This window comes from Astatotilapia calliptera, chromosome 6 (genome assembly GCF_900246225.1).
Source record: "Astatotilapia calliptera chromosome 6, fAstCal1.2, whole genome shotgun sequence".
NCBI lineage: Eukaryota > Metazoa > Chordata > Actinopteri > Cichliformes > Cichlidae > Astatotilapia > Astatotilapia calliptera.
Window position 1 is genome coordinate 37,927,790 of NC_039307.1, and position 25,308 is coordinate 37,953,097.

General features: G+C 41.7%; 2 protein-coding genes across 3 annotated transcripts; one reads left to right on the plus strand and one right to left on the minus strand.

The window, feature by feature from the left end:
• Nucleotides 1–1,064: 1,064 nt before the first annotated feature.
• taf5l (TAF5-like RNA polymerase II, p300/CBP-associated factor (PCAF)-associated factor) lies at nucleotides 1,065–8,269 on the minus strand. Of its 2 annotated transcripts, none has more exons than XM_026172073.1 (5): nucleotides 8,218–8,269; nucleotides 6,897–7,038; nucleotides 6,253–6,357; nucleotides 4,951–5,711; nucleotides 1,065–3,729 (listed from the first exon to the last, which is right to left on the minus strand). In XM_026172073.1, the coding sequence occupies exons 2-5, from the start codon at nucleotides 7,033–7,035 to the stop codon at nucleotides 2,932–2,934; spliced, it is 1,803 nt and encodes a 600-aa protein (XP_026027858.1). In that variant the 5' UTR covers nucleotides 7,036–7,038; nucleotides 8,218–8,269; the 3' UTR covers nucleotides 1,065–2,931. The 2 variants fall into 2 exon arrangements, with proteins under 2 accessions (XP_026027858.1, XP_026027857.1); XM_026172072.1 differs by lacking the exon at nucleotides 8,218–8,269 and adding an exon at nucleotides 7,512–8,159.
• A 52-nt stretch (nucleotides 8,270–8,321) lies between these two features.
• On the plus strand, nucleotides 8,322–24,152 carry nup133 (nucleoporin 133). Its single transcript, XM_026172069.1, has 25 exons — nucleotides 8,322–8,567; nucleotides 8,748–8,863; nucleotides 9,053–9,156; nucleotides 9,557–9,790; nucleotides 10,128–10,298; nucleotides 10,754–10,909; nucleotides 11,031–11,101; nucleotides 12,231–12,378; nucleotides 12,689–12,839; nucleotides 13,432–13,586; nucleotides 13,796–13,887; nucleotides 15,401–15,564; nucleotides 15,775–15,869; nucleotides 16,128–16,352; nucleotides 16,431–16,553; nucleotides 16,695–16,794; nucleotides 17,613–17,867; nucleotides 18,304–18,437; nucleotides 19,922–20,080; nucleotides 21,424–21,559; nucleotides 21,905–22,023; nucleotides 22,363–22,443; nucleotides 22,546–22,610; nucleotides 23,315–23,403; nucleotides 23,900–24,152. The coding sequence occupies exons 1-25, from the start codon at nucleotides 8,440–8,442 to the stop codon at nucleotides 24,034–24,036; spliced, it is 3,408 nt and encodes a 1,135-aa protein (XP_026027854.1). The 5' UTR covers nucleotides 8,322–8,439; the 3' UTR covers nucleotides 24,037–24,152.
• The last annotated feature ends 1,156 nt before the right edge of the window (nucleotides 24,153–25,308 follow it).

The following is a 25,308-nucleotide window of genomic DNA, read 5'->3' on the forward strand; positions in this document are numbered from 1 at the left end:
CCAACTCCAGGCCTCGAGGGCCGGTGTCCCTGCAGGTTTTAGATGTGTCCTTGATCCATCACAGCTGATTTAAATGGCTAAATGACCTCCTCAACATGTCTTGAAGTTCTCCAGAGGCCTGGTAACGAACTAATCATTTGATTCAGGTGTGGTGAACCAGGGTGTTATCTAAAACCTGCAGGACAGCAGCTCTCGAGGCCTGGAGTTGGCCACCCCTGGTGTAGATGCACGTTTGTATGTGCATGTGGATATGTGTGAGATATGTGCCTTCGCTTGTTTTTGTTATGTGGATTTCTCCTAAATGAAGCACGGTGCATTTTAAAATGTGCTATACAAATCAAATTAGCATTTCTATCGTAGTGTGCAGCCTTCGCACCAATACAGAAACATGTGAAATGTTTAAATACAGCTATTAACGCAGCCAGTAAAATAGAAAGGATCAGCACTTTATAAATTTCAGTTGTCAGGTGATCAAGGATGACTGGGATGATGCTAATTGAACTGGAATTCTGAGGTTTTTATAATAAAGTATAATATGTGCTTAAGTACTCAGAAAGCTAAGGATTATGGTTGGATTCTTATATGACGTATTACTTTTCAGTGTCCTTCATTGTTCATCAACATGATACAACAAAAAAGGAATGAAATCTGACATTGTTAAAAAGAAATTGTTATTTCTTGTTTTGGACTACAAAGGGAAACAGAAAGCTTGGTGACCACCAAAAGAAAAGTTCCAGGCTGGATTTATGAATAACACATCAAACCCTAACCAGACTTTATATGAAATAACACAGGCATGTGTGTATTACCAGGAAGGCCCCCCAAAACTTACAAAAATAATGTCTATTTACAGTTTTTATGAATTGCACAGTTAGAATTTTTTTTTTTTTTTCAAAAAATAAACAAACCAAAAAAACAGCCTTCAATGCTTAGAAATGAGAGTTTTTACACCCACAGCTACAGCGGGCACTCAGACACGACCTGCTGCTGTAGAACAAGAAAGACGTTTTTCTGCTGTTAATTCACAATAACTTGCTTCTCCCTGAAGAACCTTTAAAACGTAACAATTTTTAAACTTGATAGGATTTATAAATGTCTACCAGCAGTCCAAAAGCCAAACACGATATCAGTTCCATATCTCATTTCACAACTGAACAGTGGAAACAAAAACAAATGTAACAGTTATTCCAGCAACATAGTTACCAACCAGTGATGGACGTGTGAGCCAAACAGAACACTGAACGATGTGCTGGAGACGACCTTTAACAGTCCACAATCAGTCCAGTCTCTGCTGCCAACAAGGAGCAATATTAGGTGATTATGTTGAGTGGCTTCAGGATGGTGACATCAAATCTCTTTAACCTAATACATCTTAGAAGCAATAGTTGCCCTCAGTGTAGATAGACCTAGATTAGTTAGGAAAGTTATTAGCAGGAGGCCTGATAGTTATTTACTGGAAGCATCTACCTACATGTTAAAACACACCGAGCAACATTATCTTTGTAACGTTCATTTTGTCAATATTGAGCACATCAGCACAAATAAATCAGCAGACTTCTCATCTTCCTAAATCAGGTAATGAGACAGTTGTGAGAGGACATGAACACAGGTTAGTTTCCTTTAAAAAAAAACAAATACTACAATCACTGTGGACATTAAACTTTCTGAATTAAGACAAAAATGCAGAACAAAACTACCATCTGAAAAGAACTACACTCTGTGAGCATGTGCAAATAAATTTCACTGTCACCTATGGTGCAAGGCGCTTTATAGCCAGCTACCCCAACTTATTTTGGTCCCATGTATGCACCTCAGTATACCAGACTCTATATACTAAGTGCATGCCTGTGTAAAAAAAGCTTTAATACCTTCAAAGACACTGATACAGTTACTGCACTGAAGACAAACTTGGCAGGAGGTGGTTCTATTCAATGCTCTTCTGATGACCATTTACTTGAATTACAACGTGGATTCGACTGAACTGAAATCCATTTTACTGAACAAAGGTACGCTATGATGAGTGTAAAGAATCTGTGCCAAATGGCCATGTGAAGTAACATGGATTCAATTAGTGATAAAGAAAATGTGGATATATATATACTTTTGTTTGGTCCTCATCTTCACTAAATTTTACACATCATTCATTTTCATTTCTGGTTGTCAGAGTATTCAGTCACTGCATTTAATTTTGTCAAAGATCTTCAGCAATTTCCACATCGCCCTCAGACCTGAATGCTCTTCTTAAAAAATGTAATTAATTTGGTTTAAAATGTAACAAATGCACAGCTGCACTGAGACCACACAGAGTGGTTTTCTTCTTATTTGCAGTAACAGCATTTTGCTTTGTATATTCTTTACAAATAAATAATATCTGCCCTATTCCTTTTGACTAAAGAAGGTAGCATTTGGTTCATTGTGTGAAGAGTCAAAACACACGTCAAACACCAGAAGCAGAGCTTGAATTAGCAGCGAAAGCTGATAAAGAATTGTGACAGATGGGGTTTGGGTTTAGGCTTCGTCTCGCTGCCTAACCCAAAGAAAGCCGGGCAATGTTGAACGCACTTTATTGTACACGTCTCAGGTTTGAAATATTAAAGTTTCCTTTTGGGATAAAGCTGCCTGATAGTGTCAGTTATTCCAACAGTAACAATATTTCCTGAATTTACATCACAACAGAAAAACAGAACTTAACAATTTTTAGATCATCAGTTAAACAAGAAACTGGGAGATTCTTCAATATTGACATACCGTGAATTCACTTTGGTAATTTATTTCTTTATTTCCAAAAAAAAAAAAAAAAGCCAGTTCATGAAGAATGAAATTTGAAGGAAAGAGAACAAAAACATGTATCTCAGGATTTGGCTCCTGAGTTTCAGACACAGGGAAACATTCAGCTCTCGCCCAAAAGAGCTCCAGATGTGACAGCTACATCTACTGCTCTGCTTTCTCTTGTGCGGTTCCCGTCACCAGCAGCAAGTTGCAGGCCATAAACTGGACATTGAGCACGTTGCTGGTGTTTCCAGTGTACATTCCCACCAATTCGCTGGACGAGCTGTCAGCTGACGTCCCACCGTGTGAGTTGCGGATGTCCCACACCCGCACTGAGTTGTCCATAGATGAAGATGCCACTAGGCTGCTGTCCGGACTGAAGGACAGGCTGGTGACACTATCTGTGTGTCCCCTTAGGTCTTTGAACAAAGTCCCAGATGCCAAATCCCACAGCTTCACCCGCTGGTCTTCACCAGCCGACGCCAAGTACTTGCCATTCGGTGAGAAAGCGAGTGACAGCACAGGGCCACGGTGGCCCGTGAAAAGGCGAACAGACGCCCCCTGCTGGGTGCTCCAGAGTCGCACAGTCTTGTCTGTGGAACCGGTGGCTAAATAGTTGGAGTTCGGGTGGAATTTCACACAGTCAACATCAGAAAGATGCCCTGCATAGAGCCTCAGTGGGTATGTCCGGGAGAACGTCCAGAGACGGGCGGTGCGATCGTGAGAGCAACTGGCAAAGTAAAGGCTGCAGGGGCTGACGTCCACATCCCATACTGGGTAGACGTGCCCCTGGTAGAGCACCGTGTTGGTGAAGCTGCCCAGGTCCCAGTAGCGGATGGTTGTGTCTTCAGAGCACGAGAGCAAGCCGGAGCTGTCTGTGAGGAAGGCGGTACGAAATACTGGGCCACTGTGACCTCGCAGCGTCTTTATCTCACTGCCTGAGCTGTCCTCTTCATCTACCTTGGAAGAAATGATGAAAGATTACATGATTATACCTGATTTTGTTCCTCTGCAGCTTAATCTAAAAATAACATACAGCATTTATTTTTACATTAAAAATCTAAATTTGCTAAACAATTTAATCTTTAACTCTGCAGGTCTTTTTAAATCAGAGCCACCATCTACAAATGAGACCCATCTCATTGCTAGAGATCGGAATTGGATCATTTTCAGTGCACCCCACCACAACAATGTTTCTAAAAACAAAGCTAATCAGACAGTGACATCACCGTCGCCCAGATAAACGTGGACATTTTAAAAGGAGCTGAAGTGGCTAAAGTTAAAGCTATCCAGTGCGTAGAGGCCGCCATAGGCTAGCAACCTTTGTATGTGCCAGCAAAGGAAAAAAACAAACAAATTCAAAGCAGTTATGAGTTCAGTTAAAAAGAAAGAAAAACAAAAGGTCCCTGTTGTCTAATGAATTTATAAATATACTGAAAAATTAACTATATAAAGCTGTTGCTCCTCCTTTTGTTTGGCAAGGTAAAACTCATTTTAGCATTTCTACCTCCTTCCAGTAGCAAAGCACTTGGTTTCAGATGTTTCAGTGAAAGAAGATCTAACTAACTCCAGCTTTGGAGAATAATATTTGGGACAATAATTTCTTCTGATATAATATTTGTCAAGCATTTGCATTGAAGACAAACTAAATTGTTTGTATCTGCTGCGATTTATGGTTCATAGAAAGAAAATCAATAACAGCAGGTTACACATTTTAACTTAGCAAATTGCAATTGGTTCAGCTCTGCTCACTACATCTTCCCTTACACACCTTTGACATACCTGCTCCACCCTGCCTCTTTTCTTCACCTCTCGTGTCTGTTGCTTTGGAAGGTTGCCCTCAGATATTTAAACTCATGTACTCATGTCAACGTCCACTCCTTGTGCTTTCCAACATCTTCCTCTCATTCACATACATGTAATTTTATTTGCAACTCTTCCATCTGCACCCTACTCTCACTACAGATCATAATGTCATCTGCAAACATCATAGCCTGTCCATCACCACTATAAACAAGACTTCACCACCGTGTCTCTGTTCTCATGACAACCTTTGTCTTGTCCTCGGGATTATTTTCTCAGATTTTGTACACCAAAAGAAACACATGCAAATTTTAAAAAAAGAAAAAGAAGATATGGAAACAATTAAGGTGAAGACTTCTCATAACAATGTCTACTTACTTCCTCCTCCAGTACGTCACATGCCAGGTGGATGTGTGACACATCAGCCTGATGGGGTCTGGCCTTGAGTTTTCTGGCACGGAGGCTCCACAGCTTTACCGTGGAGGTGTCAAATCCACCGGCCAGCAACCGACTGTCAGCCGAGACCTCAGCAGTGTTCAGCATCTGCTCCGTGTGGTGGAAGGCGTAAAAACAGACAGTGGTGAGTGACGGTGGTCCCTCGCGGACTTTCTTGACGCAGTCCTGCAGAGCCTCAAGGGCTGCCTCATTCTGTGGGATCCCTGCTGGGACCTCCACCCCATCACCACTCTCTGTTCCATCCACTCCGGCCCAGGAGGAGGTGGAGTTTGGAGCAGCTGTCGACCCGCCAGCAGCTCCATAGAGCTGGTAATCTGTCCGCCTCAAGGCACTGACCTCCAGCTGCAGGTGTGTACTGAGGATCCTACAGAGGGCGCTGTTGTCCTCACTCTGCAGGTAACGCAGCAGGTAGCCGTAGGCTGGCTCCGTCAGGTGAACCACATATTTGTGCTCTAAGAAAGCATTCAGCTTGGGGTTGGTCACAATGTCTTGTGCACTGAGGACATGGCGGAGCTGCTCTATGATGGTACGCTGCTCACTGTCCTGAAGAAAGGCGCCATGAAAACGACTGTAAAAACCATCCACAGCCCCTTTCAGTCCAAAGCGCACCATGTCCAGGTGGAGGTAGACGAAGAGTGGATAGAGGACACTGCTCACCTCTTTAGCCCAGGATATGTCTGCTTCTATTTAGTAGAAAAAAAAATGTATATTTTTTAGGCTTTTGTAATCAATAACAACAAAGGTTAACAATATCGTAACAGTTCCATCATCTCATTCTCGATATCCATGTGGAGCTGTTTGTATAAGCCAATAATAATCCATTTTGTTATTCATGCCCTTTCAAAAAATAAATACGAACATAAATGTATGAAAGACAAATGTTAAACCCAGTTTGTAATCCATGTTTCTCTCTTAACAGTCAGGACAAAACAATGTGGACTCGCACAAAAACAGCTTAAGAAATGTTGACAAAATGAAAAAATATCAGCCCTGGATGGTCAATAATACAAAAGCACAATTGTCAGAGAAAATAAAAATATTTAAAACTGCAGCAATATGTCATCTTTCAGAAAGAAGCCCCAGTCGTCCACAACCTTTGTCTCTTTCTGCTGTTTAGGATGCAGCTTTACCACTACCTAAAAAACGTGGAGCCGAGGCATAAACTTTGGGAACAAATACAATTATAGATGTGCAAGTCTAGACTCAGTGATGTAGAGCTCATACCTGACAGGAAGGCGCGGAGCTTGGAATACTGAATCTCATACTGCTGTGGGTCATACTGGCATGGTGCAGCAGAAACGACATTGGAACATCCTGACTCCGTCTGCACTGCTCAGACATAGAGAAAGAAGATAAAGAAGAAACCAGGAAAACTGTTAATTACAGAGAATATTGCCAGTCAAAGGGTCAAATACATTACACTGCATTATGAAAATAGATTATTTATCTTAACCAATTATCCTAGGGACACAGGTGAGCTGGAACCTATCCCAGCTGTCTTATGGTACACCTTAGAAAGGTCACGAGTTTAACAAAGGTTAAAACAAAACAAACAAACCAAGACAAAAAACACAGTCTCACAATCACTTAGAATCACCAGTTACCTAACACGTGTCTCTGCACTGTGGAATTAAACCCAAGCAGGCCCATGGAGAGCATGGAAACTCCATATAGACAGCTCTAGGCTCTACAAGGTTCAAGCCCAAAACCAAATCCATGTTGCACTGAGGCGGCAGTGCTAATTTTTGCAGTGAAGCCAATCCTGTGGTGTATGTGTGGTGTTTTCGTGTGATCAGTCTTTTCTCATAACTATGTGGCTGTGCGATCTATTAATTAGGCTGGAATCATCATCATCATCATCATCTTACCCGTGAGACTTGCAGCCATTTCTTCGGGGGACTGGTAGAGCTTGGCTCCTTTCAGGGAGCCGTCAGTGTCCACATACTGCCTCCTCTTCAGGTACTGAGCCACGGCATACTGGATCTGCTCAGTGCGAATCCGCTTCATGACCTTACGAGCACAAGCTACAGTGTCAGACACCTGGCACTTTTCACAGCACCTTCTCTCGCTCATCCACCCAACAAGTCGGAAGCATATAGTAACTGTTTTCGTGCTCACAACGGACTACAAAATACGATACATGTCTGTGACTACTAAAAATTCTCATTCATCATCTCCGTGGTCAAATTAAACTTCTTGAGCACAGCATCACCTAGTAGCTAATTACATAGCAAAGCAACGCTGGCGTGTTTACGTTACAAGCATTACAAAGGGCCCAGCTAGCACAATAAAGATACGTGCCAACTAACGTGAAAGTCAGCAAAGAACTAGGCATGCAGTGTAAAGCTGTCAAGTTTCGATAGTAGAGGAGGATGCTTACACCAAGCTAACTGGCTAACTTCCTAATGCTAGAAGTGGGCCTGGCCGCTAAACTTTTAGCGGGATTAATGCCTTACCATCATTATTTGGACATTGCTACTTACTGCATAACGTGTTGCTGTCCGCCTTCAGTTACTGTGTCCAAAACGACCGCTTTTAACGCATCACTGTATCTGGCTATAACTACTATATCAACGTCGTTCGCTGCCGCTCCATCGTGGTTATCCAACCCTGTCAGACTCCATCAAATCATGCTAGCTAAAGCAGCTAAGCTAGCTGGCCGCTCTCATCTTTAATCAGCAATTCTAGGTGTCGTTAATCTACTGCTTTCGCCTGGCTCCCGTTTCAAGCTCAAGGCTAAATCTATAGATAACAGATTTCCTGAGAAGAAAAAAAATCTTAGAACACAGTTATTAGGTTGATATAATTTTTGTAGTTGATAAAAGTCAGCTACTATGACGAGATGCACTGAATAGTTTGGAGTCTCCTAAAGATCTGATGTCATCTTGATGACATAAATTTGTGTTTGTTTTATTTTATAAATTTATATGTAAGCTTAAATTTACTGACCCAGAGGCAGAATTGTCTCTGCCAATCCCTGCTGTACAGAAATCTGTGTGAAAGTGCACTATTAAGTCACTAAATTAACTGTGAGTTAAGTATTTAGCGTACTTAACTCACCTTTTAAGCCCCTTAAAAACGTAGAATCAGCAGAGCGGAGTAATTTAAAATTTTAATTTTAATTGGATGAATGTGGCCTACATGAAAAAGTGTGTGTGGGGTTTTTTTCATATAGTCTGACTGACTTACCCACACAATAAGACTTTCCTCTGTGAAAGTGTTGCAGTTGTAAAATCTCGTTTTCGAGTTGTAAATAAAGTTTTACAAAATAGGCGGATGATGACGTTTTAATCCAGCGACTGCACCGCGCGCTGTTTGGAGAGTTGTATTTGGTGGATCTTTCGTGTGAGCGCGCTTTTCAGGCAGGGTTGTAGTTATCACTGTTGAACAGTTCGGGGTACCACCGCAGGCATGTTTAGCCCTCGAACCGCCCCGGGCTCCGGCCGTAGGCAGCCGGCCAGGACCCCCGGGAGGAAGAGTGTCTCCGGTGCGGTCCCTGGCCTCCTGTTCTCCCCGCGCAGGACGCCGTTGTCGGCGAGGTGAGTGTTGTCGGATCAGATTTACTCAATCGGAAGGCTCCATATATATGGCAAATAAAGACAATTTTACAGATTTATAGATGATGTTCTTTCGTGCTGAGTCGTCAGTGCAGTCTTGGGTTAACTGGGCCCATCAGACTGTAGCTACAGCTGATTGTTCTGAGTTTGTGTCATCCCCAGATCAACACCTACCCGAGTGCAGAGCCATGCAGGGGCAGAAACTGTTAACTATGATGTGCAGACCTTTGGCTCATCCCTCCCCGTCAAAGTTATGGAGGCACTGACGATGGCTGACGGTAAGAGAAACCTTGTCTTCTTTCTGAGAATGAAAGGTGTGCGTGTGTAATTTTATGAGCTTCAAACTAACATATTCATTTTCTATTTTCTTATATAGTTGCTCTCTCTTCTCTTTATGTTTCTGGTTGTGGGAGAGTTAGTAGTTTCCACTAAACATTTGTTTTTCATGTTCTTATTGGTTACTCTAGCTGATGATCAGATCTCAGTGAAGGTGTGTGAGAGCGGCTGGGCCTGGATGGTTTGTGGAGAGAGTCTGATCATCTGGAAGATCTGCCAAACTGCTGTAGCTAAGGTATGATCAGGGCAGACATTCTGCCTGAGTTTAAAATTCACTTTAAAACTACATTTAGACTAAAATTACAATCTAAAAATCATTAAAGAGTTATTTTAACATGTTCTCCAAAATAATGCAAGCGGCGTGAGGCCTTTTTTCCATCTGTAGGATCGACAAAGCAAATAATTATTCACTGATCATTTATTTCATGTGTCTTAGTTTTGTTTAAAGAGACTGGGTACAGTAACATGTGGTAAATGTTTCAGCGATAGAAAGATGGACTTTTTCTTCTCTCACAAAACCTGCTTTCTTATTCCGATATTAGATGGAGTAAACGATGAATCAAAACAGACTGAAAGTTCACAACGTGCTAAGCTGGCAGCTTTAAATTCACAAACTAAACTGTGTTTTCCTGCAGGTCTCAGTTTGTAAGGAGTTGCAACTGCCCAGCAGTGAGTACAACTACACTGCTGACCTTGTGGCTGTGACTTCCACTGCTCCCCTGGAGATGGCTGCTGTTCAGTCCATCTCTGTCTTGGCGGTGGCTGCAGAAGGAGCGGTTCGCTACTGGCCCAGCCTCTCCCAGGAGGGCAACTACACAGAGACCGATGTGGACCTGGGAGATCTGTGCAACTTTGTTGTTGCTGTCAGAGTAAGTAGGGTTCTTCAGTTGAAAATAGACGGTTTTGCTAACGAATTTGTTCCAAAAAAATCTCACCACTGACTCTGCCAAATCCAAAATACTCAAATATTTTTGAAAAGGGTCCCAAAGTACAATCACATCAAACAGTATCGCTCCAGAAATCACTGAGGAGTAATGCTGCTGTCCACGGTTTATTCACTGCATACCTTGAGATATCTTGAAACATTTAAACACACGTAATAAAGCTGGCATTGCACTTTATTTTGTGTAGATTTGTAAGGAACAGGATTAAATCAACAACATATAATTTGACCTCTTTGTTTCTCACTTCCTTCTCCTTTCTCAGGGTGGAAGCTTTGTCTTGTCCTCAGTAAAGAATCAGCTCTTGAGAGCAAGTGCAGATTCTTCTGGGAAGCTGCAGTGCCGAGCTCTGCAGCAGGGTCAGGGCATGCTCTCTGGCATCGGACGTCGTGTCTCCAGCCTGTTTGGCATCCTCTCGACACCAGCCAATGACACGGTGAGTCCTGTTAGGAGAGTCCACTGCAGAGTTTCATTTATTCTATCTGTACAACTCTTTTCTATCTTATGCATTTTTAATAATTAAGACTAGTCTGTGTACAGTGTTATTATTTTTCATCTATTGGTGATGACCTTTAAATACATCGAATAGTGTTGCTCTGAGCTTGACTCTTTCCCCATTTTTTACTGTCACTCATAGATAATCTGATTATAACTTGCTAATTACTTCCTCCATGTGTTATTTGTTTGTGTTTTATATTACCGGTAATCAAGTTTTTTTAATCAATTTTAGCCACAGAGAGAAATGAGTGATTGCTTTTGATTCCGATTCACAAATTTCTTAAACACCCTTTATGTTTTAAGTCTATCAGGCTGAATAGTGAGGGTAGTTCTTCTCCAGTGTCAGTTTAGTTATCTTCAGTGTTCAGAGTTCTGACTCTATTACTGCTGCAGCTCTGCAGTGTGCTGTGGGTGGGGGAAAGCAGCTCCCTGTACACACTCACTGATTCCAGTCTGAGTAAATGGGAGGTCGACGACAGCTCGGAGCACCAGATCCTCAACTGGGACGCGCGCAGAGTTCTGAACGAGAGCATCACAGACGCTATATGGGTCAGTATAAGCAAACATGTGACCTTATTTATTACAGATGAAGGGTTTTTTCCTGTTCTGCACTGTAGCAAAGAAAACTAAATAAATAAGATCCAAATGAAAAAGATTTCCTTTCCTCCAGGGGTCAGAGAGCAACTATGAGGAGATGAAGGAGGGAGCAAATGTGGCATACCTGGACATGAAGCTCAGCCAGTGAGTGTGTGATTAAAAGCAGCTTGTCTTTGGATTCACAAAAACCTGAATCATTTTTGTTTTGTTGTTGTTGTTGTTCTTCTTCTTCTTCTTCTTCTTCTTCTCCTCCTCCTTCTCCTCCTCCTCCTCCTCCTCCTCCTCCTCCTCCTCCTCCTCCTCTAAAACATGCCGCATGTAGGATTGCATGTGCTAAAGCATGGTAAAGTGTTAGAGTGACCAACCGGCCTCTTCTTTTGCACTTGTTGACTTGTAAAAGTCTATATGACATTTTTTATTTCACGATTCATTAACCACACAGAGAAGCCATCGTTTGAATGTGTTAACGTTTTCTTGAAGCAAACAGTATTATTAAAGTTCTTCATGACTGGACCGAGTGTCCTCTTTTTTTGGAAATCAAAATATGGTCACTCTAGCGTTAGCATACTACGGCCAAACTGAGCTAGCCACCCTGTGTCGCTCTGCACTTCAAAGATTAATCTCAGAATTTAAAAAATTATATTCAATATATAAATATTAAATGAAAGATGGATTTTATCCATTCAGTCAATAAAAAGACTTGTTTTACACTTGACCTGATGAATGCAAAAACAAAGAATTACCAGATTTAAAAAATAAAAAATTTAACGGATTTTTGTTCCCAAGGAAAATGAGAGCCACATATGAGGATATTCGTTTAAAATTTTGATAGAAGAGTAGCAGTATAATGTCCTCGTAAGTGGACATCAGGCCCTTGCAGTATTTTGGTCTAAATAACCCAAGATGTGATGTCCACATATGTGGACGCCAGGTCCTCGGAGGTTAAGGGGCGGAGAGGAGGACGCTGCTAATAAAGTTACACAATTACACAGTGAATTCGCGTTTATTATGTTATTTACAAAATGCCACCATTTTTGTCTTGGTCGTATGATTTTATTTTGTTGTATTTATCCGCGACACCTTAAAGGCCGGTCCGTGACAATATTGTCTGACGTTAAACCGGTCTGTGGTGTAAAAAAGGTTGGGGACCACTGTCTTAGTCGACAGGTTATCTTGTGTTTATTTGTTGCCTCCATGTTCCTCTATTATTCGCTATTCCTCTTGAACTTACTGCACCCCTGGCTGCACTGAGCTACACTCTGTGTGCTTTCAGAGCCGGGTTGGTGGTTTTGGCTGCAGCCTGGCACCCGTCCGACACTCCCTGCCTGGCCTACTTCTGCCTGGTCACCCTGCAGGACAACGGAGCCACCATCTCTGACCAGTTCACCGTGGAGGTCACAAAGTACAGCTCTCCCTTCCAGGTCAGACCTGAAGCTGCTACTGCAGCAGTGGTGTTTTTGTGATTTGATCTATTAGAGGATCAGTCTGGTCATTCTCTTCTTGTGTAAAAGCCTGCTCATCAAGAAGAGCCTGATAATTACAATCCTCGATTATAATTATTAAAACATTAACCACTTTGAGCAACGCAGAAGAGTGGAACTGTCCAAACAAGTGACAGTGAAACTACAGGACATTGTAAAATAAAGTCCAGCATTTACAGTTCCTATTATAAGAGTGAAGATATTTATGCTTTTATTTTGAAAGTCTTCAGTTATTCTGTTATTTCCTCAGAACAAGGAGACGCTGCAGGCCACTCGGCTGGTGTTGCCTCGTTCCCCTGGCTCCACAGCCTTTCTGTACACTGAGGACGTAGTGTTCGCCTGCTCAACAGGAACCAACAGGGTCGCAGTTCCTGATGAGAAAATCAGCTTTAACTCACCAGGTGGGAAAGTTGGAGCGTTAGAGCAAGAACGCCTTCATTTTGTCACTATTGCTGCATGTAATAGTCAACGAAATTAATACTGTGGTCAGTGAATAGTTTGTTTTTCAATTAAGTTAAATGAAATTCCTGATTCTGTGGGATAAACGTCTTTTGGCGTTGGTTTGAAATTCAGTTACACAGAAGTATTGAATGTGTTTCAAAAAATTAATTAAAATCTGTAACATCACTGAACAAAGTTCTTTTTCATAATACAAACAAATTTCACCTGCATCTCATTGCCTCCCAAAAATCTATAACTGATCAAATTCATGTTGCTTGAATAAGTTAACTTTATCATATTTAACAGGTTTTTGTCCACTGTGTTGGTGTAAGAGGATTAAACTGTACGTTGCTTCGAAGACTCAGATATTCCTAAAAGATAAAATTGTTCGAGAATGTTTTGGTCAGGGATGAATTAAGAAAAACATATAATAAAGTATTTGTAAAGGAATAAATAATTCACTCGACTTGTTCAATAGGCCAATAAATGCTTTCAGTTTAGATCAAATCCAGGTGAGTGATCTGTTTATGTTGGTGGCCTCTGTCTGTGCAGGTGATGGTGTACGTGGAGCAGGCTGCTGTGCCAACCTGCCGGTCTTTTTCTCGCAAAACAGCGGTCTGGTGGCGGTGGTGGCCAGAGAGAGTGCCTCCATCCTGCCAGAGACCATGGAGGACTCGCTGTGCTCCTCGCTGGCTGCGGCCCCGGAAGTAAGTTTCAAAGAGAGCCGTCTGAGCGATGAGACTAAGAACTTTCTTTTTATGCCAGTTTGTGAGACTTCGATCTTTCTCATGACTTCTGCGTCTCATAATTATTGACACAAGAAATCCTGAGAAGGAAAATTATAACTAAACTAACGTGATCATCGTGATTGTGGGTGTTGCAGTCATGCATTTCTAATGTTGAATTTGCATCAAAGGTGTCGGCCATGGAGACGCCAACCCGAGCCGAGCCTGTAGCTCAGGAGGACAAAACCAAACTCCTGAAGGCGGCCTTCCTGCAGTTCTGTCGGTACGTCTTAAATACAGCTCACATCTCCTTTGAGAAATATTTTAAAGAATAAAAATAATAAAGTGCCTTCATAATATTAGAAAAAAACAAGCTGTGGAAGAGAGCCAGGGATTAATAATAACAAATAATTAAATGCAGAGAGGTGTATAAACAGAATCCCCCAGCAGCCTGGACCTATTGCAGCACAACTAAGGAAAGATTAGAGGTCACCTGATTCAACCCAAACTATATGCTTTATCAAAAAGGGCGTTTTTAGGCCAAATCTTAAAGGTAGAAACAGTGTCTGTCTGCCAAATCCAAACTGACAGGTGGTTCCACAGAGCAGGAGTCTAAAGGCTGAAGGCTCTGTCTCCTATTCTACTTTTAAATACTCTAGGAACAACAAGGAAGCACGCAGACCAAGAGCAAAGATTTTTATTGGTGTGATACGGTACTAAGATAAGATGAGGCCTGATCATTCAAAACCTGCACATGAGGAGCAGGATTCTAAATAAATATACCCTGTCAGTACTCTTGCTGAGTGCTGAGTACAATAAGCTCTTTTCTGAATTTAGAAGCAGAAAATTAGGTATTGAGGCAACTAATTGGTGTGTGTTAACTGACTTCATGGATAAATGAAGTTGGGCATCATCTGCATAGCTTTTCTACGCTCCTGGAGTCCTCAAAGCGCTCTATACAACACGCCACATTCACCCGTACACACAAGCAGCTTTGTCAGCGCTTTAACTAACATACACTCAAACATCAGAGTGAGCAGGAAAGTGCAGGAGGGAGAGGCGAAGAGGCCATGCTGCTAGCAGGTCGGCTGCGAGTTCATTTAAGCTTGCGAATGCCTAAAGCAGTGAGTGAATACTGAAAAAATAATCAGCGTGTGAATCAACAGAGAGTGTGCTTTAGATAAAACGTGACGATTCCACCGTGGCATACAACATTATTACAGATAATGACACAGATAAACTCCACATAATCACCACTGTGTGCTGGAACAGGAAGAGCCAGCACCAAGTTCACTTATATATTCTGTATCAGGTAAATACAGAAGTGACTAAATCACTCTACTTTTTGAGAATATTGTTTTTGTGAGTCTCTGGCCAACATGTTTGTTGTTTATCAAGTAAAAACATCAAAGCTGCGTTTCTCTGCATCATGTTGTGTTGAGTGACTTGGCTGTTGTAAGCTTCTGATGAATGTTGAAGTCTTATATTGAAGCTCAGGGTCTTTAATATGGGCAAAAGGAGTTATCATTCACACTTTCTAGCCATAATGACCGGTCATCTGTAAGTGAGTAAGAGAAAAACAACACATTTGCTTTTCTTTATAGTTTGTTTCTGTGTGTGTATAACCTGGTCTGTCTGTTGCTATTTGCTGGCTGTTTGGGGGCAGGAGCTGTGTTTCCAGACTCTGTGATGGGATTGTCTGTGCTTCCTCATTTCTCTCTGAGCCCTTAAAAAGCACTGAGAGGACAAGTCTATATTCCTGTAACGTCCCAAACTCTTCTTCTCTCCTCTGTCAGTAATGACCTGGTCGGGGCTCAGACCGTCATAGATGAGCTGTTCCCAGCTGACGGCGATGGGGAGGAGGGAGCTGAGCTGGACACCATGGTGACTCAAATCAACCTTGATTTGGTGGACGATTACCCGGCCTCTGACCCTCGCTGGGCCGAGTCTGTCCCCGATGGTGAGCTGAGACGAGAGGAAACAAAACACAAAAAGTTATTAACCAACCAATGAAAAGCTGTATTGTATGAAACTAGTGCTTGTAAGGTTTCGTCCTCTCTGCAGTCACTGTACAGTTCTCACGTAGCTGATCAGACTTTGCATTTAATGTGTGTGTTGGAAAAAGACTTGAACTGTTTTGTTTTTTTTCTTCTCTCTCTGGGATTTGAAGAGAGCGCTGGTTTTCCTCTCACTTCCCTCATCATCCTTCACCAACTGGAGGATAAGATGAAGGCCCATGGCTGCTTCATGGAGTTTTTGCTGCAGGTAAAGAAACCTGCACTTTTGCATGTGTGCACACACTCAGAGTTCACTTTATAAGGCACACTTTAAGCTTGTTGGTGGAAAATTATTAAATTAAACTAGATTAAGATCAACTTGTACATTAGATTGCAAAGGTACTTTTACTAACATACAAACAGGGCTGAAAATAAAAATGTGATACAAATCAAAACTCAAAGGCTGAATTTAGAAATGCATCAGTCCAGTTGCCTCTCAAAAGCTGCCATCATCCTCTGTTGCCAGGTTGGACTGCTGGACCGACTCACTCAGGTGACTGTACGTTCATCTCCCATGGCAACACGCCTGCTGCTGTGTGAACATGCGGAGAAGTTGCAAGCAGCCATGGTGCTGAAAAATCACCACACCAAACACTCTGAACTAGTGAACCGGGCCATCAGCACGGCGCTGCAGAGGAACAACACCGCCGTGCCGCAAAGCCTCACCGCTGCTGACGTCTTCTTCAGAGAGGTTTGAGTCTCTGGCAGCGAGAAGGTATCACAGTTTGTTTGTGTAATAGATGGTCATTGGACTGTTGTGCTCTCACAGGTCTCTCAGATCTCCTTGGTGTTCGACTGTCTGCTGGAGGAGGAGGAGCGGAGTCTGAAGGAGAGTCCAGTGGACTCGGTGCAGTGGGCCGAAGTGGTCCTCACAGTCAACAACATCATCAAGGTAAATGTGTGCTGTTTTCTTTTTTATTTACTGCGGTCACGTTAAAACTTAGGCTTCATTTTTAAGTGTGTGTGTGTGTGTGTGTGTGTGTGTGTGTGTGTGTGTGTGTGTGTGTGTGTGTGTGTGTGTGTGTGTGTGTAGGACATGCTTCAAGCTGCTGGTCAGTACAGAGACATGAAGGCCTCCATGTACAGAGCGTCTGAAAATGCTGCTGCAGAGCCTGAGTACATCCCATGGACAGGTGACAACATGAAGCTTCTTAGATTCACTTGGTGTCAAATGTATTTTGATGGACACTCCAGTCTCGTGCAAAAGCAGACTGAGCACAGAACCGTGGCTCTCACAGGCCTGAATGTGCGCTTAAGGTCATTTATAATTTTAAACTTGTTTGATCTGCTGCTCAAACAACCACCAGCATAAATTTTGTATTTTATTATTTATTTGTTTTTGTATTTTTGTAAGTTTTACAGCTTTTCTTACTAAACAGTTAAATGACAGAAAAGCACAGAGGGAGTTTCAGTGGTCCGACCCACTTAAGATCAAAGTGGATGTAATATGACACCATGCTTTAGTCTAATGTCATCGAAATACTGCAAAACCTGCCATACAAACTCATGGCAGTAAATTTGGGCACTAATACCACAAAGTTTACAGAGTGGGTATGGACAGGAAAGCTCAGTTCTGAAAGTTTTCTGTTGGGAAATAAAACTTTGCTGTTTAAATTTACCAGCTACAAACTAAGAAAAAAATAAGAGCCGAATATGATAAATGTCCTTATGTATTCACAGTGAAATGTAATTATTCTACATAGGACCCTATTAGTGTATGTTGTTGTTCAGTGTTTGTAACTAAATCACTTTAGCACTTCATCCAAATATGCATTTATGCTTATGTAAACATCGTGACTTAAAATCCCCTCTTAAACTGAAGAAGTTTGGTATCTTTCTATTTCAGTGCTGTAAGAAACTGAATGTTTGAATGGCTCCGTGTCTGCACTGTGTGTTGGAGCAGAACTGATTATTAACCCTGTTTTCTTTCCACCTGACCTTGCTTATGCAGCATCAGGTGGCGTTGGCGGCGTTCGAACAGTCCTCTCGCGCCAGCACGAGATCATACTGCGCACAGTGTACCCACATGCTGACTCAGAGCTGCGCAATGCCCTTTGTGAGCAGCTGGTGGCGCTGTTGGATATCTACTTGGGCAGTTTTGTGGCCCAGCTAAACTCCCTGCAGCAGCAGAGGACCCAACAGGAGCGCTACAACAGCTTGGAGATGGAGTACAGCCAGCGGCGCTCCGAGCTGCTCGCACCGCTCTGTAAGTGGAGGATTAAAATGTGATGGCTGTGAATGATCGAGTCTTATAGATTCACAGAGTAAGATTTAAATCTTTAACATTAAAGGGGATTGTTGTGACATTTAGAAATTTAGATTTTTTTGTTAGATGAGTAAAAATGCTGTAATAAAGTATTCCTTTGGTAATTCCTCTTTTGTATGAAGAAATAAATTTTCTTTATTACAGAAAAAAAGCTTTGAGTGCTCAAACTGAGTAGAAAGCTGGTATATTATTAGCTGTCCAATTACAGGTTGTTGCAGTAAACAAACTATCCATCACGCAAAGCTCACACACAGGCATGTTGTAATCAGACACGTGGACACTGCAAACTGAAGTGTAACGTCCATGTCTCAATGTTTATGTTTCTTCTGTAGCTTTTTCCTTTCTGTTTATTTATTTTTATTTTTTTGCGTTGCAGTGGAGCTCGGTCAGTACCAGTGGGTGGCAGCGTTGGCTGAGAAGTACTGTGACTTTGACATCCTGGTTCAGATGTGTGAGCAGACAGACAACCAGAGCCGCCTGCAGCACTACATGGCCAAGTTTGCAGATCAGGTACACAAAAACTCAAAGATTCCTCAGCTGCTCTGCACGAGTTTCCCTACATGTTATTTACCTTTTTTATTTTTTTATTTAGGATGTAAGGACACAGTGTTTTACGTTGTACAGGATTGTAAAGGCACTTTGAGGCCATTTTACATTTTAACCCAATAAAAACTAGGCTCCTCTGACATCTGGGCATCCAAAAAGCTAACCCTGACTCCCAAGGTCCAACTGTCCGACTCCAACATGAAGTCAGTACTGCTGTACAGGGCTGAAACCTGGAGCACAAACAAAACCTCAAACAGAAAAACCCAGACATTCCTAAACAGCTGTCTGAGATGGATTCTCCACATTCGCTGGCCAGACACCATCAGTAACATCAACCTATGGGAAAGAACCTGTCAACTCCCAGTAGACGAAGAAAAGATGGTGCTGGGTAGGGTACACTCTACGCAAACCACCAACCTACATCACCAGGCAGGTTCAGGTGGAACCCTCAAGGCAAGCGAAGGAGGCGCCGCCCAACAAGCACCCGGCGACGACACCTCGAGGCAGAAGTGACAAAGACGGGCTACACCTGGAGCCAACTAGAAAGAATGGCTCAGGACGGTATTTAGCCCGGCCCCTACCCTGGAAGGGGTGACGGGCAGCAGTAGTAGTTGACTGTATCTTTTATTTAGGCTTAAAAATATGCAGCCATCTGCTAGTTTGTTTGTTTTTAAGTTGATTTCATTGACTATGAATGTAGCCTAGTTGTTGGCACCAGACCTGTCACACAATCCTCTCCAGAGAATGCTCCAAAAAAGAGAAAAATCCCTAACAAAGGATGTATAACCAGTACTATGTTTAATTTTATGTTTCTTTTTTCTATATTGGAGAACTAATGTGTTAGTGTGTTGTGACATACTGACAAGGGCTACAGTCCTAGTGTAGCAAAGGACCAGATACACACAGGCTTGTCAGGCTTAGGAAATGCTTTTATTTTTCTTATTCTTTTCAGTTCAGCGCAGGTGACTCCAGCAGCTCCTTCTCCAGCTTCACACACACTCCTCTCCCGTCTGTCTCCGCTGTCGCTACATATAAAAGGGGAGAGAGTCATGTCTCTCGAGGTGTCTCCTCTGCCACCTCGGCGCCCTGAGAGCTCACTGTACCGCCCCTCCACTGCAGCGGGCCAGAGACCACGCCCCTGCCACACATATGATGATTGACTAAATTGGCATGTTATCAAATTCTGTCTGGTTATCATGAACTGCAAATTTAAGAAATGTTATTAACATCATCCCAAAAGAATAATAACAATCTCTCGTGCTTTCTTTTAACCTGGATAACTTTGGGTACATTTACAGATACATCACCTTTCATCAGCACTTAAAGAAAGGTGACGCACATACCTGGAAGGAGCAGGTGTCTGCACAAATACCGGATTCTATCGAGAACTCAGACCAGAGTATATCAGTAAACACTTTAACGTTCTCTTTGTACCTTTACTTTTGCAGAACTTTTCCGACTTCCTGTTTCGTTGGTACATGGAGAAAGGCAAGAGAGGGAAGCTGCTGTCCCAGCCGGCCGCTCAGCACCAGCAACTCGCCAGCTTCCTGCAGGCTCATCAGCATCTCAGCTGGCTGCATCACATCCACATCCACGACTACCAAAGTGTATGTTTAAAAATAAAAACGCACACACACATTTACAATTCTGCTTCACAAAACCAGCACAATACAATTTTCTATGAATTTTTAATATCCCAACTAAATCTTAATCTGAACCCAAACGATTTTTGGAGGGGGGGGGGGGGGGTAACCATTTCAAACCTATCAGGACCAGTCAAAATCTGGCCAACATTGTAGCAACATGATTTTCTCAGTCTAACTCTGTCACACATTAATAAACACATCCGCCTTGCTCTATTCAAGCTCATGTAACCACACGGCTTCCTAGTGTCCTTACCTCCTTTCCTCTTTCCTTCCTGTTTTTTTTTTTTTTTTTTTTTTTTGTACTTTTAACCTTTTCATATTTTTTCTTCTGCTGTTCGTTCATCGCTTGTGCACTTCAGTCTTTTCACTACCTCTGGAAATAGCATTTTTCAAAAATACTGCAGTTTTGCAACGAACAAAAATATAGGGTCATTTTTTCCTTCCTTCCTTCCTTCCTTCCTTTCCTAACCGTCCTGCTGTCTTTCCTGTTAAACACACAGTGTGTGGCTGTTACAGTGTGATCTACGATGGAAACACAAATTCAGTTTCCTTCCGTTTTCATTTGAAACCGTTGCTCATAGAAGACAAAGCACAGAAGAAAGCATCCTGTAACATATCTGTTACACACTCACACTTTCTAAAGTTTCCTTCCTGTTTGCAGTTAACAAACACAAAGTGAAACCACGGGCACACATATATCTAAACTGAAGAAGACTTCCTCTTTTGGCTTCACTTGTCAGTAGAAATCCACTTTGACAAAGACGCGTTCGAGGCTGTAAACTTCACTGTGTTATCCTGGTTGATACTGTTTTGGTTCCTCTTTTCCATTTGAACTGTGATAATGAATGTGCCTGGTAAGGTATTTAGCAGACAGGGATCTGTTATTCTCATTTCAACTCAGTTTTATTATTGAATTCTTTTAGAACAGCTTTTCATGGTTCACAGTTCTGAACAATTCTTATGTATCTCATGCTGGGCCTTCATGCAGCGTCTCCGTTCATCCTCTGACTGAGATGAGCAGTTTTAGCTCCTCCCTTTTTTTAGTCAACAAAGTATTGATCACGTCACCCAATTGTTTAAGTAAATATGATTCTAAAGGTGCTGGTGACGTGAAATTCTCACCACATGTCAGTAACAACCCACGCAAAGAAATCAATGCATAGATGTCCATAAATTATGTATAATAATGAAAAGTGACATTACTCTGTTTATTTGAATCAAGCTGTATCAAAGTCTTAGTTACACAGATCGATATATTTTTGGTGCGACGATGTCGTGGCTAACGTGGTATTTCACGTCTGCAGGCCCACAGAACTCTCTACAGCCAAGCCAACATGGAAACACGTTACTTTGTGAAAAAGAAGACACTGCTGGCTCTCAGTAAGCTGACTGCACTAGCGTCTGACCTGCCGGAGGACCAGCTCTCCAAACAAATTGATGGTAAAAAAGCGCACACATTGCTGTATGCATGCAGACCTCCCTGCACCTCATAAACTTCGTTATCCGTGGAATTTTACTGAATCGAACCAGCATTTTAGATCATTTTATTGACACAGATTCTTAGATTGTCAGTGAATAAAAGTTACTTAGCTGCTACAACAGTGGTTGCCTTGATCTCATAGTAATTCAGAGAAAAGTTCAGAGTGTAAACTCATTCATCTTTTTCTTAGTAATGAAAGGGCATGATAAAATCGCCATATAAAGGTACATGTATTTGTGGAATGGCAGGTGCTTTGTAATATGTCTTGTAAGTAGACCTGACACTGTCATTCATCTGCCAATCAGACATTGTGGAGCAGGAGCGCTTCCTGCTGCATCAGGAGACTCTGCCTCGACAGCTGCTGGAGGAGAAGCAGCAGAACCCCGACACCATGCCTCTGCTCAGTGCTCACAACCTCATACAGGTGAAAACACGTGCTGCTTGTTTGTGGAGAATTTTCCCGAGTGAACGAAAACTGCTTGTTAACTTAGGTACAATATTTAAACAAGATCATTTCAGTTGCTTAAATGTTTTTTATGATAACTGTATTGGTGTCTGCGGTCCCAAATAAAGAACCTGTTATTGGATGGATTAATGAAAGTAGATAAAAGTAGTATAGAAGGACCTCACCTTAAGACAAAGTGATAATCATAGGTATGCAGAAAAGATCAGATCACATTTAGAGAGGGTCAGAAGAAAATGATTCAAACACTGAGACTGAACAGCTTCGGTGCATTTCCTTTTTAACTCTCGTCCTCTCCAGCTGTACATCTGTGATGACAACAGGCGAGCCAACGAGTACGATTTCAAAAAGGCTCTGGATCTGCTGGAGTACATCGATGAGGTAGCCGCTAGCGTTTGTTTACAGCACTGGTGCGTTTGAGGCTCAGTTAGTCGGTCTCTCAACTTTAGCAACTTTAGCGGTTTTCTTGCTTTTCTGTTGTAGGACGATGCTGTGGACATCGACGCACTCAAATGTGAGATTTTCGGCAAAGCGCTTAGGAGAGACGAGTAAGAGCCGTCATGGTTTTTTGTATACATTCAACTGGGACTTTGCTTAAATTAAAACTTTTTCGCCTGGTATTTCTCTAATAACATGCAAATAGTTTTCTAGTAGTGAGTAACCTATGATTAGCTGAATATACGTTGTTTTGTTTTTTAGAGCCTTTCAGCCAGTTTCAGGTCACTGTTTAGCTTTAAAGCCACAAATCGAGTGTTTGGATTCATTCTCAGTTTTCTAGTTTTCAGCAATAAGACCGTGTGCACATAAAGAGCCAGACATTTCCCCCTGAAGCTGGTAGGGGCCAAAAACAGAGCAAAAAATTAATTAATATTGGACTCTGCCAGATGATCAGAAACACGACTCTAAATGATAAAAAGCTATTCTGTTATTTCACAACTGATAATATTGTTTACAGCTTGATTCCTCCACCGCCTGCTGTTAAAAACACGATGTTCATGTGAAATACCATTAGTAGTTAGTAGAATAATCAAAAAATACAATCTTTGGAATTATATACCAGCTGTAAAGGATATAAGTGTTTTATTGATATGCCAGGAAAGATGGAGTGTCAGTGATTACAGTTAGTTTGGATCAGTAAAGGAATCTGGAAAAAAAACAGAAGTCAGTACTTCTGTGTGTGTTGGATTTGTAATGGTTGATTTAAATGCTGTGGGTATCTTTATTGTTTGTTTGTTTGTTTTTCCACCTCCAGCTGGTCTTCTGCAGATGGGAACGACGACCCTCTGGAAGCAACAAAAGACAGCATCTTTGTCAAGATCCTCCTCAAACTCATTCAGGAAGGTGAGAAACATTGATGAAGACTTGGTGGATTAAAGAAATATGGGGAGGGGGTTCAAGCGTATTGATGGGAAAAATGGGTTTAAATGACACGCAAGTTATCCCTATTATGTCATGAGAGCCCCTTGTTCAACTTAAATAGCTGCGTAGGCTAATTCCACATAGAACTAGTTTATCAAAAACTGTGCACAATACAACTGAACACTTCTGTACATGTGATTGTCAAAGTTAGCAAACATTTGGTTCTGGCTGGAGGGAGTCGGGCTCAGCCAGTAATCCCAGCCGGCTTAGTTTTTACTCTTCTACACGTTCTGTTGACGGCTCTTCTAAACAGTGGACCACTCAAGCCCTCCCTTTTTTTTGAGTATATTATGAACAGTCATGAGCCGAAAGAATTCAGTTTTCTTTATCTGTATGGTCATCAAATCATATTTATCCTTATATGAAAAATACACTTGTAATTACTAAACAGATGAACTCTTTCTTCTGTATTTTCCAGGCGTCTCTCTGCAGACCTATCTGCCCGACATCAAAGACCTCCTGGAGCTGGATGAGCTCAGCAGTTTGAAATCAAAGCCATATTTTGAATTTGTCCTTCGAGCTAATTATGAACATTACCTTCAAGCCCAGATGTAACAACCACCAAACCCACCAGTGAAACATTGTGCGATTCAGCTTTTCTTTGCATTCTACTCACTTTTCTTTAAATTGTGCTCTTTTCTAAATAAATGTGTTGATTTTGTGTACTTTTCTGTATGGTTTCACTCTCCTACTATTCCTCAAAGACGCACAGCTGTGACACATTTCACTGGCTTCTGTACATATTTGGAAAAAGAAGTGCTGCTGTAAAGAAAATAGTTGTTTGTTAACAGGAGAGACAAGAAATCCATATCGTGAAGCAAGACATGATTTCAGTTCTTTGCATCAAAGTTGTTTTGCTTTTAGAGAGAATGTATGACGGCTTTATTAACATTCACCACGTTTAGAACACATTTGTCTTATGACAATGAATCAAATTTGCTCTAATGTGTGTGTTTTGATTCTTAGTGGATACATACAAAAGACACGTTTGCATGCTGTAAGTTTGCACCTCCTTTTTCTAAGGAAGCCGTCATTTATAAGGACACTCGTGCAGAGTACAGAGAGATCCTCCTGAATGCAGCCATGTTTAGTGTGACATACCAAGTAAGATCAGGGTAGGACAACCTACCACAAACAACTTAAATAACCTTCCAAGTAAGAAAACAATATGACAACAGTTCCACAAAAGTAAAGCTTTCACTTCCTGCCTCTTTTTGTTTTTGTTTGTTTTTTTACTTAAAAAGTGACACAGACCTGAGCCTCTGAGATACTGGCTCGAGAAGCTGCCCTGTACTCATCAGGGCTTCCTCCTGTTGGGCGACAAAGAGCAGATGTTTGTTATAAATAGATCTGAGCTCCTCTAGCTGGTTGACTGCCACGCTGACAGAGATCCTCCGCAGTGATCCACTTTCACGGCTACACAGGCTACAGGCAGCTTTCAGGATCCAGCGCTGCTAAATATAGTCACAGTAGATTAGATTGGCGCTAGAGCTGTACATAACTGTCAATTTAGTTTGTATGACTCTAATCTTTCCAATGTTATAGGTAATTTACTTTTTATATTTTCAAATGGAGAATGATAATCCCAGAATAATTTACAAATGACTTCATTTTATTATGGATTTCAAATGGTTGATAAAAGAAAAATTTATTTATTATTGTAAGAGAAGAAAACAGACACTATATGTTTAAGGCTTAAAAAAGGAAGATGGTAAATTCAATTCAGTTTTATTTATACAGCGCCAAATCACAACAGTCACCTCCAGGTGCTTCATACTGTAAGGTACATCCTACATACAATCATATGACTCCCGATGAGCAAGTATT

Bases quoted from the DNA above. Each gene is read 5' to 3' on its own strand.
- taf5l (XM_026172073.1), bottom strand. From the start codon at position 7,035: ATGAAGCGGATTCGCACTGAGCAGATCCAGTATGCCGTGGCTCAGTAC. The intron at 6,358-6,896 runs GTAAGATGATGA...ATGTCTGAGCAG, and splicing joins AATGGCTGCAAGTCTCACGG to TGCAGACGGAGTCAGGATGT. The intron at 3,730-4,950 runs GTAAGTAGACAT...ATTTCTTCCAAG, and splicing joins GTGACGTACTGGAGGAGGAA to GTAGATGAAGAGGACAGCTC.
- nup133 (XM_026172069.1), top strand. From the start codon at position 8,440: ATGTTTAGCCCTCGAACCGCCCCGGGCTCCGGCCGTAGGCAGCCGGCC. The intron at 10,910-11,030 runs GTCAGTATAAGC...CCTTTCCTCCAG, and splicing joins GCATCACAGACGCTATATGG to GGGTCAGAGAGCAACTATGA. The intron at 16,554-16,694 runs GTAAATGTGTGC...GTGTGTGTGTAG, and splicing joins CAGTCAACAACATCATCAAG to GACATGCTTCAAGCTGCTGG.